This window comes from Siphateles boraxobius, unplaced genomic scaffold (assembly GCF_051911475.1).
Source record: "Siphateles boraxobius isolate OS27281-9 unplaced genomic scaffold, OSU_SipBor_1 1, whole genome shotgun sequence".
Lineage (NCBI taxonomy): Eukaryota > Metazoa > Chordata > Actinopteri > Cypriniformes > Leuciscidae > Siphateles > Siphateles boraxobius.
Window position 1 is genome coordinate 17,867,347 of NW_027508699.1, and position 19,896 is coordinate 17,887,242.

General features: G+C 38.2%; 1 protein-coding gene and 1 long non-coding RNA gene across 4 annotated transcripts in view; one reads left to right on the top strand and one right to left on the bottom strand.

Moving 5' to 3' along the window:
- kifap3b (kinesin-associated protein 3b) overlaps positions 1-19,896 on the bottom strand; it is a 31,613-nt gene that overhangs the window by 3,362 nt on the left and 8,355 nt on the right. For all 3 annotated transcript variants that reach the window (XM_077225821.1, XM_077225829.1, XM_077225838.1), the window contains exons 11-19: positions 19,015-19,115; positions 13,620-13,728; positions 13,307-13,419; positions 12,953-13,118; positions 12,171-12,296; positions 10,643-10,741; positions 8,245-8,330; positions 4,570-4,735; positions 4,134-4,215 (exon numbers count right to left, since the gene is read on the bottom strand). In XM_077225821.1, coding sequence (XP_077081936.1) covers positions 4,134-4,215; positions 4,570-4,735; positions 8,245-8,330; positions 10,643-10,741; positions 12,171-12,296; positions 12,953-13,118; positions 13,307-13,419; positions 13,620-13,728; positions 19,015-19,115 — 1,048 coding nt within the window. The remainder of the gene's footprint in view (positions 1-4,133; positions 4,216-4,569; positions 4,736-8,244; positions 8,331-10,642; positions 10,742-12,170; positions 12,297-12,952; positions 13,119-13,306; positions 13,420-13,619; positions 13,729-19,014; positions 19,116-19,896) is intronic.
- Positions 452-3,112, top strand: LOC143735689 (uncharacterized). Its single transcript, XR_013203282.1, has 2 exons — positions 452-574; positions 1,424-3,112. It is a non-coding gene; the product is annotated as an uncharacterized LOC143735689 (long non-coding RNA).

The following is a 19,896-nucleotide window of genomic DNA, read 5'->3' on the forward strand; positions in this document are numbered from 1 at the left end:
AAGCTGAGTGGGGGTTGGATTGACAGCTCATAGGGAGCCAGGTCGGCCCTGACGTTGTGGGGGGAAACGGCCAAAGGTGCCAGTAAAAAAGGCCCTTTTAACCAGACATTGTTTCATTGCTCAAAAGAGTGTGTTTGCACAGGAAACGGGTCTCGGCTCTTTTATAAAAGGACATTTCTCCTCCTTTTTTCCCCAAGTTGTTCTCCAGCCCGTGCTTTGATCTTGTGTTCCTGTCACGTCTCCAGTTACATGCCCCTACCTTGGCTGTGTCAAATCAACAGCACCCCTTTTTTCCCCCTTCCTTTGCCTGATTGCGTCTCCACATCCCTGTTTTCTATTTTCCTCCTGCCTTCTCGTCCAAGCTCCCCGAGGCTTTAGGGACACGCAGCGCCACACTGCTTGAATAAAGGCGGATTTGTCAGTGTGATGTGTGCACACAAAAGACACGCACACAGAACTTGTTTTCCATCTGCAGACAGTGTGTCCCGCTCATGCTCAGAGTGACCAGTTTTAGCTTGATTCTGCACCTCATCTGCCTGTGGGAATCAACAGGGCTCTGGTGATAATCATACTGGTATGTAGGACACAATACAATAATATTGCAGTGCTTACTGTATGATTCTTCAAAAACGATCATATATTGTGATTTCATTTGTTTCTCTATCACCTGCTCTGGATTTTGGTGCAATGCGCAAAAAAGAAAAGAAAAAGCATTGTATATTATGTATATATTATATATAAAAAGTATATATATACTATTTACATATACAAAACGTGTATATACATATACATTACATTAAATATGCATACATATACATTTTTATTCATTATTTGATGCTTTTATCCAAAGCAACATAAATTGCATTCAAGGTCTACCTCTTTGTTCCTTTAAATCAGTTTACTGGCTTTGATGCATATCTGCAATATTCTAACAACCCTTTACACACATACACTACCGTTCCAAAGTTGTAGGTTTGGTAAAACTTTGTGTTTTTAAAAGAAGTCTGATGCTCACCAAGGCTGCATTTTAAAAAAAAATCAAAAACACAGTAAAAACTAATATTGTGAAATATTATTACAATTTTAAAATTTAAATTCTTGTAATGTATACCTGTGATCAAAGCTGAATTTCCATTATCATTACTCCAGTCTTCAGTGTCACATGATCCTTCAGATATCATTCTAATATGCTGATTTGCTGCTCAAGAAACATTTCTTATTTTTATCAATGCTGAAAACAGTTGTGCTTTCAATTTTGATTAATTTAATAAATCCTTGCTGAATAAAAGTATTAAGTAAGTACTTATCTTACCCCAAACTTTTGATTGTTAGTATTTGTATCAAAAATGTTTTACCATTGTCGTCTGGTGATCTTCTCATTGATTTTTATGCAAAAATATATTTTGCTGATTGTGGTGAGCAGGACGAGGCCGAGGGGGTGGTTACTAAACAGCGCCACCTGCGGGACGCACCGGTCTCGTATCTCTCACGGAGGAGCGGAAGCATAAAAGGAGGAGCGACGACAGTGGAGATCGAGAGAGGCCAGGCCTGGACAAGTGTTGGTTTTGTTATATATGACAGCAGTCGTCCGTGAGGGGATCCAGTATTTTACTTTCATTTTGTATTGTTTTATTTTTGATATTAAAGTTTGTTGAATGTTCGCCAGTTCCCGCCTCCTTCCCGTAACATCTAACCTCGTTACACTGATAATTATTCAATTCTGCTATATGAAGAATGCAAATGACTATAGTTAAGCAAACCATCTGGATTTCATTTATACATAAATTAAAGAATTAAACTGTCAAATTTATTCAATGTGAATGTCAATTTTTGATACCGGTGTACTATTTTAAAACCACACAACCCTACATGGAATGAATCAAATAGCATGTTTCAGGTTGGCGTGTGAAGTCAAACCACTCCAATTGGGCCTGCGTTCACACACATCTTTTCACAAGCGTCTTAAGTAAAGATGGAGACTCTATTTGATTATTATGGTAACCTCTGTCACTCAGAGCTGCCCACTCAAGTTAAACCATTCATCCCAGGACCCTAATGTTGTCCCCCACCCCTCGGTGTATATTTGAAATGTATCACTTTACAAAGAGCCGCTGGAGAGCTTGCCCCTCCATCTGGATCCCCGCCTCTATCCTCACCCACATGACAGCGCGGCGGCACTCAGCGCCACAGCCGTCAGTCCGCAAACTGTCTAAATCCCCACCCAGCCAAAACAAACAGAGCATTCTCCATACAAAGCACACAGCACATATTAAACACATCCAGTGAAAGCAATCGTATCAAGTACGCACTATCAGGGCAAGTTTAGACTACAATAAGTATGCACTATATCAGAGCTGCATCTCAAATACGAGTGGCGGCTCCATTTCCTCACAGATGAGCTCTTTGGCAACCTGAGATTCAATTGAGCACCGGAGTGGATGGAGATGTAAAATGTTATTTCATCTGTACGCGCGCGCGCGCGCGTGCGTGCGTGTGTGTGTGCGTGTGTGTGTGTGTTTTCAGAGGAATGTGGACAATATATTTGGCTGCATGGGACTTAAAAGGCATATTTATTTTCGGGCCATAGAGTAATATTACTTGGTGCTTTGTTGAACATCTGTACTTCCAATGATTAAACAACTTAACAAAAGCCAAAAATACATTTAATGTGGACATTTCTAAAAATACTGTTCTCAGAAGACCACAAAATCAAACTGGTGAACTCAAAGTGATCAACAATAACAATGGCCTGAGACCAGTGTGCGAAAGGGACCATCACTTGCCCTGTTTTCACTACATTACATGTTCGTGTTTTTGTGCCCAGCAAACCATATCCAAAATATTTTGTGATGTACTGCTATAGCACTACTCTTTTTTGTCCATTAATTATTGGGGCTGTCAATTCGACGATTAATTAAAAAATGAACTAAAGTACTCCAAACTAATTTTAACTCAACAAGGGATCCAAGAATATGTCACTCATTGGCATTTCTTAGCAAATACATATATGTGTTCTTATAATTCTTTTCATTAATTGGCCTATTTTGTATATAATTTTGTTTTTTCTTTTACATTAAATTAATAAATAAAGTGAACTGCATTACAATACATTTAATTAATTGCCAGTCCTACATATTTAAATTGATTTCCAATCCTAGAGAAGATCTGGTTCCCTGACTGAGCCTGGTTTTTCCCAAGGTTTTTTTTCTCTATTTCTGTCACGAATGAAGATTGGGTGCCTTGCCGGTTGCCTTTGGCAAGCTTAGATGGGGACACTTACAAGTCAAAAATATTATCGATTTGACTGCAAACTTGAACTTAACAGACCTTAGTCAGGTTAAACGCCATATTGAATTTAACGCAGATGAAAACGAGGCTGTGAGGGATAGACATCCAGGCACACACAGGATAACGGTCCTAGATCACATAGTATTCACAAGTCCAATTTTGTAAACCATATTGAATATTGAACTTTTTTTTTTCTTTCGAAAAGACGTTTCATCAGCTGAGCAATCGGATCGCTGTTAAACAACCATACAATCCTTTAAAAGCACTCTATTTTATCCCTTACACCCTCGATTTCATTAGTCAAAAATGAAATATGGCGCTACCCTGACTAAGGTTTAGTGAACTGGATGATGATACCACTGTTTTTAGCAGATCTGCTTTATAGCTGATTCGACTTTCATAATTCGACGTTTCATAATTGATGATTTTCGCAACAACGACACTTGAACAGAGTTACTGAACTGAATCAACACTGAACTGACACAAAGTGAATAGTGACAATAAATGTCTTCTGTAGATTCTTAAAGCTAAATTAAACTAATTCTGTAATTGATGAACTTTACAAAGTTATTGAACTGAACTGAATCAACACTGAAAAGACTTCAGCTAGTGACAATGTCAATGGAGAGATGCTTTACAACAGATTTGATCTGTTTGCATCCATGATTCTGTTATTATCCTGTTTATCACTGTAAAGCTGCATTGAAACAATGTGTATTGTATAAAGTGCTATAGAAATAACACTTGGTGACTTGACTATGATTTAAGAAAATACATTAAACAAATTATTTCACATATGTATCTAATGTAAGAGAAGCTGATGAGGGTAACAGCTGCTCACTCACCAGGCGTTGAAGTCTCCATTCTGACAGTGGAACTGGCTGTAGAAGTCTGGACTGAGGCCGGGCTCAGGGGGCATCATACCGTCTGTACACACACACACACACACACAGAGTATATAGAGCAAACAAACGTATGAGACAGCGACCCAGTAGAGCCACTTCCACCCAGCAGCTCTCCTCATTTATCTTCCTGACAACCTCTCACTACGACAAGCCTTTGATGACACCAACTCGACGAACAATCGAGCCAAAATACAGCATCACAATAATCGTGGAAAATCTGATCTAAATGTAAGGGTTTTAACTTTCCATGTCTGTCAGTTTGTGGCACAGGATGTCAATCAAGTCTCGTCTGCAGACATGAAAACATTGAGTGTCTTTTGTGGTCTCAGCCATGTTCCTCTGAGGGCTGTTTTGGTGTGTATGTGTGGTTTCTAACCAGTGCTGTAGAAGAGATCAGGCTGCTCTAGGGCGTCCGGGTCCTCTCCATACAGGTATGGCTCGCCATCCTCCATCTGTCTGCTTTCCACCATCTCCAGCCACTGCGAGTTATGCCAGCGAAACTTCTCACTTTGGATCTTCTTCCCCCACTCTTCATCATACTCCTTTGCAGAACACACACAAACACGTAGATTTATTTGCCTGAGATGTGTTACTCCCTTCTAACCTAAATCATACCACACAGCTGTGCAAATTCATTGGCATTCTGCATTTCAGTGCCAGTTCTACTTGAACTCCCCACAAGAGATTTCCAGTGAATATCAGAGCGAGAGGGTCCCATACACTGTCATGCCTGGCAATCTAACATTTACCGTTACACAGACTTCTAACAGCACCCGGACCCTCCGCAGCAGATATATTTCTTCCCACAATGAGGGCTTCTGTCTGAGCAGGGTTTTCCCTATAGGCTGTGGCCGCTGATGGAGCCACAGAGAAACAGACTCTGGTTTAATCCAGGTGAGGTCAGTGATTAAAGGTGCAGAGCCCACAGACTGGGTGAAGTGCCACACACAACACACACGTCGCACACAGCCATAAGCTTTCTGCAAAGCCTGCACTTTTGGTGAGATGTGGAATCAGTTGATTTTGTGCAATTGGATTATTTTGCCAACGCATGTCAAGTGTGTCAGTCTGTCTACCTCCATCTTAACACACCTCTTCCAATGTAACTGTGCTGAACTAGTGCTTTTCTGAGAGAAGTGTGACTATACAATCAGTTATTTAGGTATATAACAAATACAATTTAATCAAATCACATATACACTACATTCAAAAGTTTGGGTGTCAGTAAGATTTTGTAACGAATGTTTTTGAAAGAAGTATATTATGCTCACCAGGGCTGCATGTATTTGATCAAAAATACAGTAAATAATTTTTACAATTTTTAAATATTTAGTATTATAACCATATAAAATAACTGTATATTTTTTATATTATTTAAATGTAATTTATTCCTGTAATGCAAAGCTGAATTTTCAGCGTCTTCAGTGTGACATGATCCTTCACAAATCATTCTGAAATTCTGATTTGGTGCTCACTGCTCACATTACATTTCTTCTTCTTATTGTTGTTGTTGTTGCGCTGCTTAATTTTTTGATGAATAGAACAGAATTTATTTGAAACAGAAACCTTTTGCACATTTCTGGTCTTAGAATAATAAATATTTGCAAAAATGACATCAAAACTTCTATGACTTGGTTTTTTGGTAAACAAGCCATATTTTCGACCCCTGTCTTCCAAACACAAGACCATTTTCCAATCAAGTCCTGATGGATAAAAACTCCCACCTTTTTTTAGGTGAATATCTTGCTTCACACCACATTATGGAAGTAAAATGGGTAGCAAATAGTTTTATGTTAACCTTAACCCCAGGTGACAGAACCCAACATAAGTTCATGAAGGCATTCTCATGAATGTTGTTGCTATGATAATATCCTCTATTCTTTGAAGAGAACATCATTTTGCCACATCTACCCCAATCAGCATCTGTTTTCACTACAGGTTTAAACAATATAAATACACTTCTTGAGTTCAAGGGATAGTTCACCGAATTAAACGATTGTTCTTATGTATGATTTTATGATGGTTTTTGTATTTTACATTGTGTGATGGTTTGGTACTATATTACTGTTTATTATTTGTGGAACATGGTTCCAAGACAAATTCCTCTTTGGGGACAATCAAGTGCATTGAACTTTTAAACTTGAAAAATGAAAGTTATACAGTTTTGGAGTAACGGTGAGTTTTTGGGTAAACTATCCCATTATGAGATCTATTTGCAAATGCTTTTTTTGTTTTTATAATTATACTAAACTGAAGACAATGAATGAATTTGTTACTCTCGGCACAGGGCAGTGGGAAACACGTTTAGCATCGTTTGCACTGAACTCACCCCATAAAGAAAGATTAAAAAGTTAAACCATCTCTGCTGTGACAAAGTATTAGATGTCCCAATACGAACTCATGCTGAGGTTGCTCATGCTCTGTAAGGTGAGGCAACAGAGGGGTGGAGGATGCAGGAGGAGGGCTGCTGGGGCTCAGAGCTCAAGGCCAGCTCTCTGTCCCGGGGTCTAAAGGCCCACAGAGGAGCAATGCCGTCGCCTGCTCCGCTGAATGAAAATATGGATTAATCAGCCGAGGCCCCCTGTGGCAGAACCTGAGTAAATAAACCCCGTTTCTCTTTTCTTTGCTGTGTCCATTCATCATGTGGACAGCAGCGCAGAACTGCGCGGGAGCCCGGGGCCTGATGCAAAGCCCAGAGGGCCAGTGAGAATACACACTCACAGAAACCTGCATCCAATATTTTAGAGTTAGTTCACCCAAAAATGAACAGTTTGCCATCATTTACCCACTCTCCTGTAAACCTGTCCGACTTACATTCTTCTGTGGAACATAAAAGAAGATATTTTAAGAAATATTTTTTTTTCTTTGTCTATGACCAAAAATGTTTGGCTACTAACATTCTTCAAAATATCGTATTGTGTTTCACAGAAGAAAGAACGTTTTGAAACGACATGAGGGTGAATTAATTATTAGTTGGGTCAAGTATTCATTTATGTCTGTTCCAGATTGATTTCCAGAAAAAAATATTCATTGATGCATCTTGATACTTTCTCAAAAAAGCAAAAACAAAGTCGAATCCTTCTTGTGGAAGGCAAAACTTCCAGCCCCAAATAAACAACTGACCCAGCTAATCATGGTCTTCAGGATAACTAAAAATGAAGGAAAACCTGTACCACGAACCTACCCCATAAGTTTGTGATGAGCAGCATTTACAGCAAAACAAGCAGCTCTGAGACATTGAAAACACAGAATCATGAGCTGCAGTATTTGTATTTGCAACACAACTTTTTGCAGATAGTTCAATAATTAATTATGGCCATTTCATGATTCACGCGAGTCATAGTTCTCTAGTCAGAAAATACGGAAATCAGATGTTTTTTGGGACAAGTTGGAGGTCAAAAGGATGTAGATGCTTTGAGAATCATTTTGAAATCGGATCACAACTCCATAAATCAAAATGGAGTAGATGTTAGTTGACAATGTGCAATAAAAAAAGACTTAGAAAGTTTTTCACTTCATCTTTCTCTGTATGTTTGTCAATAGGAGATGATCTTAAAATATCAACTATGCTACCATGAAGTAAACAAATGATAATTATAAAGTGGGAATTTGAAAAAACACCTTAATGAGCTAAAGAAAGTCTTCATATTGAATTAATCTGTAAAATAGAATGGCCGATGAAAGTGTAAATCTGCATACTTGATACCAACGTCAGCCTCAGCTCAAACATGTCAGTCTGCTGAACCAGAGCTATACATCTGCACTTTCTCTGTCACCACGGATACAAACCAGATCCCACACGCACGCTTTCATGTGGCCGAGGCTTAACGAGCGGGCTAATAAAGGGAATGAAACACTTCCCCAAACAAACCTGGCTCTCAGAGTTCAACACCAATTACTGCTATCTAATGTCAGTGAGTGAGCATTAACTGCAGAGATTTTATCGGCACTGTAAACACACATGGTCAGCATTGAGCAAAAACACACAGAGATCTCTGATTCGGATTTGAGTGCAACCCCATGTGTAGTGGGGTTGTTTTAGAATACTTACGGCAATAATGTCCAGAGTGTTGTCACACACCTGTCGGATCTCCACATTTTTGTCATGCATAAGGTCGATGAGGTAAGCTGGGGCCTCTTGGAGATACGGTTAAGGAGTTCACAATTCACTGACAATTAAAGCAAAATAATTGCTGTCTTCAATCTCAATTACCATAATTACAAATCTGCAATCAGTAAAAAACATTAACAGCTTGTAAAAACTCTAACCAAATTTGTGTTCAATCAATATTACATTTTGTTATAGCCAGTGATACCTAGTGCACCTTCTTCATTCTTAAACATTGAGTAAGACGGTTGAAGTGTATTAAAGGGGTGGTAAAACAAATTTTTTCAAAGGCTTGATTGTGTTCGTGGGGTGCACTGTAACGTGTTCATGCTTCGTTTTTAAAAAATTGCATTATTTTTCATATATTTTACCTTTATTCTACTCTGCTCAGCCCCTCCTTGTAAAAACAGTGTGATGGTTTCTGGGTTCTATGTAGCCAGTCCATCAAAAATACGCAATGGGCTCAGATTGGTTAACTGGCCCAGTGTGTTGTGATTCGCTAACCGCCTAGTGCACGTTTTTCGGAAACGTCACGCCGCTTACCTTTACTGGTAGTTTGTGCTTTGGTGTATTATAAACAATGGCGACAATAAAACCAATCGGACCCGGAGAATGTTAGTGAAGATAGTCGAGCAGAACCTGTTCAAGAACGGCTGTTAAACGACGTTTCAGAAAGATTTGTTTTTTGTTGTTGTCTCATTACTTTTTAGATATGCTGTTATTTAATTGTACTAATTATTATAGTATTACAAAAAATAAGCTTCATAAACAATAGTTTCATATAATCGTTCTAACAAATTATACTAGAGTCCTCAAAGGGATTTTTTGAGTAAAGACTGCGGATCTATAGTGATCGTTACTTACTGTATGGCACCGTTACTTTTGTATTTTTAGAACGATTGTAGCCAAATATCTGTCGCCAGAACTATTAACCCAAAATGAACACTAAACATTGGCTTTACTACAGTAGCCAAATCAAACACAGAACCATGTTTAGCATTCCTGTAGATAAACAAGCGATAAACAATACATAAAAGCTCCAATAAAAGTATAATTTACTCTAATTCCAAGTTCGCTGTTGAGATATAAAAAAAAGTTTGTAACGTTAGGTGTTTGTCGGATAACTTTAAGTATGAATTAGCATTTAACAAACTGGTTCGCAGAGCCAAACAGCGTTGTCATTTGTTTACTTCCTTGATGCAACGTACAATTAACAATACGAACTATTGCAGGAAAACATATCGACGAAAAATAAATCATACTTACAAGTTGTGACCCGTAAACAACAGCTTCTGTTTTTAAAGTTGAAGTTGCTCCATCTTTCAGGACAAGCCGTTGTGCGAATCCTGCATTGAACTCGTGAAGATTGTGGAAGCTTTCCTCCATAAAATGTGCAGCACAGAGAGCGAGATTTGGGTAATAATTATGAGGGACCGAGTTAAAAATAATTTTAACCATTGATCCCTAACTCCCTCGTCCCTAGGAAGGCTGAACAAAGTGGACCTGCAATCCGGATGAAAATAACAGCCTTCCGACAGCATTGCGGCAACAACAGCTTACTAACGTTATACCACAACAACTTTTCTCCAAAGCAAAAATGGCCTTGCCCCCTTATTTAGTATTCTCTGAGGAGGGGTTTATGTAAATATCGGGGTTAGTGATGCCAGCAACCCTGGAGGAATGTCGTGTAGTCCCTACCGGCCGTTTGCTGTAGTCCTTAGAAATTGATTTCTTTAAAAGCAAATATGTTCCCTTTGCTTTGTACTTTAAGCGCTGTAACTTTGCAGATGTTGTTTATGCTCAAACAGCAACATTACACACTAGCTAAAGTTAGAAAAGTGAAATCGTGTTTTACCACCCCTTTAATGTAAAGGTATTGATAGGATTTCAGTATTATTAATAATCATGAATCGATCATATTTAGTATTATTAATATAGTGTAAAATCTTGTTGTTAATAATAATAAACCCACACATTTTGACCAATCTTGCCATAGAAACTATGTAAACTAATTAGTTAAAAGTACAAGGGTGTAAAATGTCTTATATTTTATAATCTTATAATTACAATAATTTAGATACATTTTTGGGGGAAAATTCTACATTTTTACGGGTTAGATCAAGTAGAAATAGATCTTTTTTTTTTTTTTTACATCCTCCTTATGTCTAGACGTGAAAATAAGCATGCATTCTTACATGAAGCTGCAGTATTAAAGACTGAAGAACCCAACAGTATCAATGCATCGGTGAACACAGGCCAAACAGCTGTATAAAAAGACCATTTACGAAACATCTGCTGAGAAAAACATACACTGAAAATCAATTTATTGTAACAAGGATACGAGTGTCCTTAATGATGACATCTCTGGTGGCCTGGTGGAAGACCATCTGGTAGAAGACGTAGATGATCTGACACACAAATTCATCGTCTTCCTGTTGGGCTGGAAACAGCAACAAGCAAATGAAGAACATTACTTTGACTACATGAAATAAAGCATTTTGCTTCATTTGAAGGCGGCACAATCCTTTCCTTATCACGAGAATATCTGCACATCAGCATTAAACTGAAATGCAATACGGGAAAAGTAACAAACACGCACACTCCAGAGCAGCTGCGCAGGCATTTCCTAACCAATGGTGCCTGTTCATGCGAGCTGATGTTCAAAACCTCCTCCAGTGGATCATGTTTATGTATGAAGGCTCTCGTGAGAAGCCGCCATTTGGCGAGAGTATCAACTTTTCCTCTGAAATGATACAGAAAGCTCCTATGGAGAACTGTGTGGATGTAACGGCCCCCTCCTAGCTTTAATAAAAGCCTTTATTTCAATTTTGATCTGGCTAGAATGAACGCATCCCCTGGGATCGAAATTCCTCTAGAAGAATGATAGCAAAGAGGCTTTAGCTGCTCCATGGGTGCAGATACTGAATACTGCTACAGCAAGGAGCTGTACAAGCTTTGCACAAGCTACAAATAACATCACAGAGAACATGTCAACGCCTCTTCAGATGAGAAAGAGCCAATGAACGAGTATACGAACACAAGTGCTGAAATTATGTGTAAATAAAACAATACCCAAGCATCTGTCAATGCAGCGTTGCCACATAATGCTTATCACGAGGGAAACAAATGTCAGATTTGTTATGGCATTGTTGTGATCAAAGATACAAAATATTTTATGGCACGTAGTGCAAAAACATTTCAGATGTTGAATGTCATGTAATTGAGACCATTGTGTCTGGAGTGGGATAACAAAAAAGTGGCCAATTCAAGAACTTTCTTTTCTTTTTCTCTTTGAGAGGAGCTGTATATGTTAGGACGGTCCCTATCTTAGCCCTTCACCTCCTTGCCCTCTTAAACATTTATTCTTTTCATGGCAAGGAAAGCCCCCGCCATCTGGATTTATTGAAAAGAGGGCTCACACTGAGCAGAACCAGCAAATCTGATGCATACCATGAGCCTGGTGCTTTCCTGTCCCTGAAAACACTGTCACTTCCCAGCACGTAATGCATAAAAAGCGAGAACCAGCCCTCAGTGTCCCTAGCAGCCATGGGCTGTTTATTTATTCTAATTTAATATTAGTTTAGTCTAAATAAACTCTTCAAAACTCATTCCATCAGATCATATTAGGAAAGATGAAGCATGCCAAATTGAAATCTGGTACTTGATTGGCTACAGATACGCAAAACAGGCGGGCAGCTTTCGCAATTCTGCCAAACAAAAGCAGAAATCAAAACAGCACTGATCTTTTTTTCCCGGAATTTATTTTTATGTTTTTTTTGTAGAGGGTTTGGAGATCCGTTTGTTTCTTTAAGCACCCATGCACTGGCTCAATGCTAATAAATGTGTGTAAATGTTGGCAGTGCTCTTACCATTTAGCAGCTCAATAAGAGCAGGAATGATGCCGGACTTTGCCAGCATGACGGCACAGGAGTCGTCCATTGACACTGTACCGATCATGATCACCACCTCCAGGATCAGGTCATCCTCAGCTGAACCTGGAACACAGAGGTCAATGATCAAATGTGGTTTAGTATGATGATAAAATGTCTATATCGTACTACTCCTACAAAGGAATGCACATGGATGATTTACTACCATGCACATATAGTAATACTATACAGACCGACTATACAGAAGCTCCTTTGAGACTTATGATTGGACTGTCAAAAGTTAGGCCATTTGTACACAAAATTGGATTGCAAAAATGTATCCAGACATGAAAGAGAATGTGATGTAGCACAATACACCATACTGCAAATTAAAATGTTAGGGTTGCATACTGTTTACTGTTTCATATAGCAATTTAACAAAATAGGATTAAAACCTTTTGGAAAGAGATCTTGCAATACTCCATCTATATCTATTTTAAACAGCATTTTGAAAGATTCTACATACAGTTTTACAAAGCTCATATTATATTAGAGACGGCACAGACTATTTATACTTCTAAAAAATCCTTCGTCACACTCACACCACAAGACCTTTTAATGAACAGACGAAGGCACAAGGAGATTTATCTGCACAGAACTATGAAAAACTTGTTACATGATCTACAACACCTTGATAAAATTCAATAAAAAAGGGCCTGTAACGTGTCAACTACTCATACACAGTGTAGTACACTACACAAACAGGTACATGTTAGCTTTACCGGGTTTGAGGTGGTCTTTGAGGAAAGGCACCAGGTTGTACTCTTTCAGCAGAAGCTCCCAGTCCAGGTCAGGTATGGTGAGGTTTGCCATTGTACCCAAGCACTCAATAACAAACTCGTCATCGCCCTCCAGCTTGATCTGAGCTGCCAGATCACCCACATAGTCCTGGAGAGTAAATGGCATCAAATATCTCTAGGGGTTTCTAACAATCATTTAACACAGACTAACTTCTTGTCATTTTTAAAAACGCATTTTACTAACATGCTAATGCTAAATTATGCTTTGATGTATTCAGTAAGTTTATAATGTGTAACTTGTGACTCTTCATGGAATGACAGAAATATTGTATTTACAATGAAGAGCTGTTTCAAGGGTCCGTCGTGCTGTGAGATGTTCCTAATCATTTTCATCAGCAGCGGGTCCTTTAGTTTGAGTGCTCTTTTCATCAGCATCTTCAATCCATTAACTGCAGAGCAAATACTCAAATAATCAGTTTCAGCCAGAGATTAATTACAAGTTTGATCAGACTTCATGTATTATTAATTACAGAAAGCAAAAGTCGCTGATGTGTGACAGTATGCTATATGACATGTAAACACAGATGTTTATGACAGTCTAGTTCAGTGTTGCATGTCATTTCAGGGGAAATGAGATACAGGCTCTTACCCTCACAGATAATCTGAGCATTAGTCTTGTTAGCAGCCAAGTTGATGCAGAAGGAAATGAGCTCGGTGTCGATTCTCTCTTCACCGTGTTCAAACAGCATTTGCATGAGCTGCTCTCACACAACAAAAGATATCATTCAAGATTAGTGTGATTCCAAATTTAAAGTAGTGAAGAAATAGAACATAAACATTTTGTTGATTTTATTTAGATTATATTCAGTATAATTCTGATGATGACAATTAACATCATTATTTATATTTTAATAATAAACTACCAATAATAATAATAATGTTTTTTATTAATAGTAATAGTTGTACATTATTTAAAATTATATTTTAATTGTAATTTAAAAATAAATAATAATTAAATAATCCATGTTATAACTACAACAACGACCACAACAATAAATCAATCCATGTTATTATTATTATTGTTGTTGTTGCTGCTGCTATTGTTGTTGTGAACTATTTAAGAATAAGAACTAATTACTACTATTAGAATAATCACAAAGAAACATTCATCCGGACTGACACCTGTCTGACAGACAAGTAACTGAAAAAAGCTCAATGTGATGCCCGGAATAGTACGTCAAAATGAGGCACAAATGAGATTTCCAAAAGTCCTCGGAGTGAGATATCAAAATATACCTATTGAAGCACAATTTAAATCTGAGCAGGATTGCATGTGGAGTATCGTGCAACAACCAGAGGGAAAACAAAAGAAAAGAAATAAATGATGAAACAAACGGTTCCTGACAGGGAGAAGTATTAGTACTGTCAGTGTTGGCGAACGGATTGTTATTTGTGTTTTTATTCATGAGCCAGAGAGAGTTGAGGCAATATCCCAATCCCACAGTCTACTTTAATCAGGTCAACGCTGCAGCTTATAGTGGCCCAATGAGAGGGACACTGCAGCAGGCCTATCTCAAGGAGATAACTGTACAGCGGCCAATGAATTGAGCATGTATGGGTGAAGAGAAGAATGAGGAGATGAACAGATGAAGAAAGACGAGCAATGGGCACAGCCATGGTATGGGCCATTTGGATGTAACACAGGAAGGCACAAACAGTCCAAAGCAGGCTTGTGAAGAGGCAGCAGTGAGCAATCAGGCCTCTCCCATACTGAGTATCACATAACTTGGTCCCAGGCCTCCAAATCACGCAGTCTAGACTCACTGGCACCTGCTTGCTCCTATTTACCAGCAATGGGAGGCCCTGCCTCGTACCCCTGAGTCATCCACCCCCCTCCCACCCCCGTATCTGAGCTCTCCATGGTTTCATAGCTCCATAACCCCTGCAAGCATTTCCTCACACACACACACACACACACACACACACACACACACACACACACACACACACACACACACACACACACACACACACACACACACACACACACACACACACACACACACACACACACACACACACACCTCACAGCTTTGAGTAATTATAGCTAGACCCCTTTGTGGCAGAGGAATGGGTCGAATGCCGGGCCTCTCCTCACCAGTTCAGAACCCAGAGCAGTGAGGCCGTTTGATCTAAATCCTCCCTTACAGAAGAGGGTCCAGGCTAACTGCCAGAGCAGACCTGAGGGACACCAGATCTACAGGCAGAAACCGACAGACTGACTTTAGCTATTGATGAAGAGTCATGGGAGTCTTCAAAATGAGGAAGAGAGAAAGAAAGAACAAAAAAATACACAAAAGAATGAATGAAAGAACAAAAGAATAAACAACTGAAGAATAAACAACTGAATAAAATGAAAGAATGAGCCGCTGAAAGAAAGAAATAAAAAAGAAAGAATGAACAAGCAAACAAAAAGATAGAACTAAAACAGAAGAAAAAAAACATGGAACAACAAAAGAAATAAAATAACAAAAGAACGAATGAAAGAAAGAACAAACAAACAAAAGAAATAATTAACAAACAAAAAAATTTAGAAACAAAGAATGAGAGTATGTACTTAAAATTGAAAGACAGAACAACAAAATATCAAACAAAAGAATGAATGAAAGAAAAAATCTGAACGAAAAAATGAATCACTGAAAGAATAAATAAATATAGAAAGAAGAAAGAACAAACAAACAAAAAAGAAAGGAAGAAAAAAAAACTAGGGATGCACCAATACTACTTTTTCCAGAACAAGTCCAATACAGATACCTTTATTTTTAGTACTTGCCGATACCAAGTACCGATACCTGTATTTTCATTGCATTTTTAATGTCTTATTGGGCAGGAGCTACTGCTACTTTCCCTGTTCATATTATTGCTCTATCAGATGTTATTTTTAATTTAATAGGACAGCAAATATTTAGAGCTGCTCCAGCAGGGCTCAACCAGTCAAGAGCAGTGAGTGACTTTCTCAGTCTTTTGTTGTTAAATCAACATTGGGGACAAGGACAGCAGTACGTTTATTAGGCTGCTATCACTTTAAGAGCTGCACGTATTCAATATATTGTTACACATGCATTTTCTTTTCAGCTGTTAACGTTCACTTAAGACCTAACCAACTATGTTTCACAAGGATACTTGCCTATACAGGCATGGCATTTTGACAATTTTGTGTGAATTTGTTTGTTCAAGCGCAAGAAGGAACGAAAGAGAACTCGATCTAATAGGCTATCCACGCGCTGTCTGAGAGGAAGCTTTCTGTGTGCGCACTTCGGATGTTTGCGCACAGAAAACTTCTTATTACCTTCCTGTAATAATGAAGGGAACCACTCGTTACACATAAATCATGTAGCAGTTCATGTTTTTACTTTTGATTTGTATGAATATGAGTACACGAGCGCAAAAAAAATTAAATGAAAAACTGCAGAATGAAACGACAAAAAAAAAGAAAGAAAGAAAGAAAGAAAAACACTGCATTACTCCCTAAGGAGTCCCACAGCTATTCTGACTGACATCATGCCACAACCGTCTCCAGGCAGATTGGCGGAGCGATTAGGTTGAGGAATTTAACTTTTTTTTTTAACAAGCATCTGGTACGCATTTTCACCCAATTAGAGAAGACAAGCATTTTAAAGATGACAACGCTCGGCCAGAAGTTGTTTCAGAGAAATTGTACCCAGGCAATTGCTGGTGACCCCACAGAGGCCCCCTCCTATTAAATTAGCTCTGTTATCTCATTAACGCCATGTGAGAGAAAGACAGCACTACAATTAGCCCACTTCACAACACTGTGAGGTGCACACATGACACACAACAGCAGAAATAACATACAGTATCTGGAATAGTAGAGTACAATTTAACTTTATGCAGTACAGTATGCACATAGTGTGCAGAATAAACTTTTTCCGTATGCATAGAATACCAGGATGACTACTAGGTGCATACTGTCTATATTACTTACAAATGTCTACAAAGAGGAATCATTACTCACCACATAACAGATTTTGTCCTGCCACATGTGACATACTGTACATACAATTACAGCTTTTAGAATCCACAAATTAATTGCTAATAATTCGCTTGATAATGAAAATGATAAACAATGGATTTTGTAATCCGTTATTCGGGTCTTTGCACTGTAATGGCACTTTAGAAATGCAAAAAACATGAGCATTTAGTTTTTGCCCCTAACAATTAAATGCCTCCATCACACTAGTATCTAACTCTACAAACTTCATAGATCATTTCAATCAAACAGATGCCAATCAAATGGATCAAAACCGTATAAGCAGGTAAATTAGGTTTTAAGTCAACAACTGAATATTTAACACAAGAATTAACAATTATAATACATTAAAATGTATTACTTTTACACTACTGAAAAAATGTGTCTGATTGCATGTAATTGCTTAATATTATTATTTAATATAATTTATTTGGTCATTTAAACTGTTCTGCTACGTTTTTATTACTTTGTATCAAAACCTTAATATTGGGCAAGTTGTAGAATATCTAATTAAGGTTATACTTTATTTAAAAGTGTCCTTGTTACAATTATACAAAAGTTACAATTATTGTAATTATACATTTAAAATGTCTAAATGTATAATTAAGTACTGATCAATATTAATCAAGTACCGAGTAATATTAATCAACTACATGTTCTTACAATAAGGTTATTTGTGGTTAAGACTAGCGTGTGTTTTAGGTAGCGGTCAACCGATATATCGCCATATTGGGCTTTTTTTAAAATATCGGCATCGGCCGATAAGTTTTTCTGATTGGCCGATGTGTTGGAAGCGGGACTTTTATTTTGACGGCGCTGCAGACTTTTATTTTGACGGGCGGAGCTGAGAACACCAGCACCTGAGAAGAGAACGGCAGCGCCTGAATCAGATCACACAGCGCTCACTCACATTCTCCGTCTCTCTGTCAGTCATATCTAATAGTTTGTTAGACAGAATCGGTGGCTACAGAACTGGTAATCAAAGAAAGTAAATGGTATGTGAAAAAATTATGCGTCTGCTTTTATATTATTTGTAACCGAAAAGCCAAACAATCAGGCTAAAATACTTTATTTACCGTCAAAAATTCAGCAAATGCGCATCTACATCATTTAAACAAATATCTGAATATCTAATAAACATTTAATTTCACAAACTTTGCAGATTTAATCGAATCCAGCTGTGATATCTTGTGAAGTGTGCATTTGTAGCCTGCATAAACGTGTTCCTGCGTGTGACGGTCCGTGCGAAGTGAGTAAATGCGTACAGAAGATCAGCTTCACAGGAGACGCGATTGAAACACTTTAAATCCTTCATTTTAAAATATGCTGTGCTATATCCAGTGGCCCACTGTGTCATATTCATGTCGTTTTCACTGTGTGCTGTATGTAAAATTAGCGTTACCTTGTCAAAAGTCAAAGTTAAAAAAATATGATTATCAGTACGCATGAAATTACCAGGTTACTGTGTTCCGTTACAGTGTTTACTTCCTTTTTATTCACATATTCATATATTTTTGTGAAAAATACTCTAATAGGATTGCAGATTCAAAAAGTTGCCATCTAAAGTATAGCGCCTAAGCATGTTTATTTTAAATATTTATTAAATTTATCTAATTTATTAAGTATTGATTTATATAAATATAAAGTGTGTGTATATGTATATATATTATATGTGTGTGTGTATATATATATGTTTGATATATAAATATAAATATCGGCTTTATATCGGCCATCGGCCACCCTGCTCTCTAAGATATCGGCATCGGCCATCAAAAAACCCATATCGGTCGACCACTAGTTTTAGGGTTAGTTGCATGTAATTGTGCATAATGTACTGTTATTACTATAGTAACAACATGTAACATGTGTAACAAAGACATTGTAAAATAAAATGTTACCCTAATTAACTTAGGAAGTAATCAACAGAATATTTGTTAATTATTAAAAGCCCAAATCTCAACAATCAAAAAAGAATAAAAGTGAAGACTCAGACCTGAGGGATGCAGTCAGTATACGCGAACATGGATTTAGATTTGTCATCAATGCTGATGTGGTACAGGATACGCATCGCTACATGCTTGTGCGTGTCATCACCTACAGAAAAAAAATGAGAGGAAAAAAAAACCTTCAGAGAGATTCACAACATGTGTTAACTTTTAAAGCGCTATCTAAATTGATCAGTCGTGGTCAGTTACATAATGTATTTATACTGGCTCGTGCTGAGAGTGCGTTATTTATCATAGAGATTGGAGATAAGAGCATGTGGTGTATGCGATCACGATCCAAACTCATTCCGTGGGGGGGAGAGAGAGAACAGATACACATGGAACCCAAACACTCACACTTCTCCCTACAAACACTCTCATTAATAACACTTTACGCCCTCCTACTCTTGCTCCCTAATGCTGATACTCCCCTGTGAGATAGGAAACACTCTGATAGATCAATGGCATAATCAGTCATTATAAGTCCAACCATGGCAGTCGGGATCCGAGACACCCTAGAACACATTATCACATCTGCGATTAGAAGCAGATGTGACCGCTGGGGCAAAAAAAGTGAGGGAAAGCGGAGTAGGTAAAGAAAAGGAGAGAAGAGGTTTGCTTAGTTTGTTTAATTGGGGACACAGGAGGAGGCATATATTTTAGTGGCATTAATAAGCGAGGGCCGTCTTGGGCGGGCCCTCGGTGGCTGGAACATGTGATTCTCGTTAGTGAATGACCCACGTCGCCGCCTCACCTCAGCGAGAGCAGGAGGACGCGGACGGGCTTTACGACACCAGCCAGGTAGCCTCTTAAACTCGCCCCTAACTGTTGGAGCGTTAATGGCTGGCACAGTGAAAAAATGTGCAGCAATTAAGTCCTTAGATGTAATC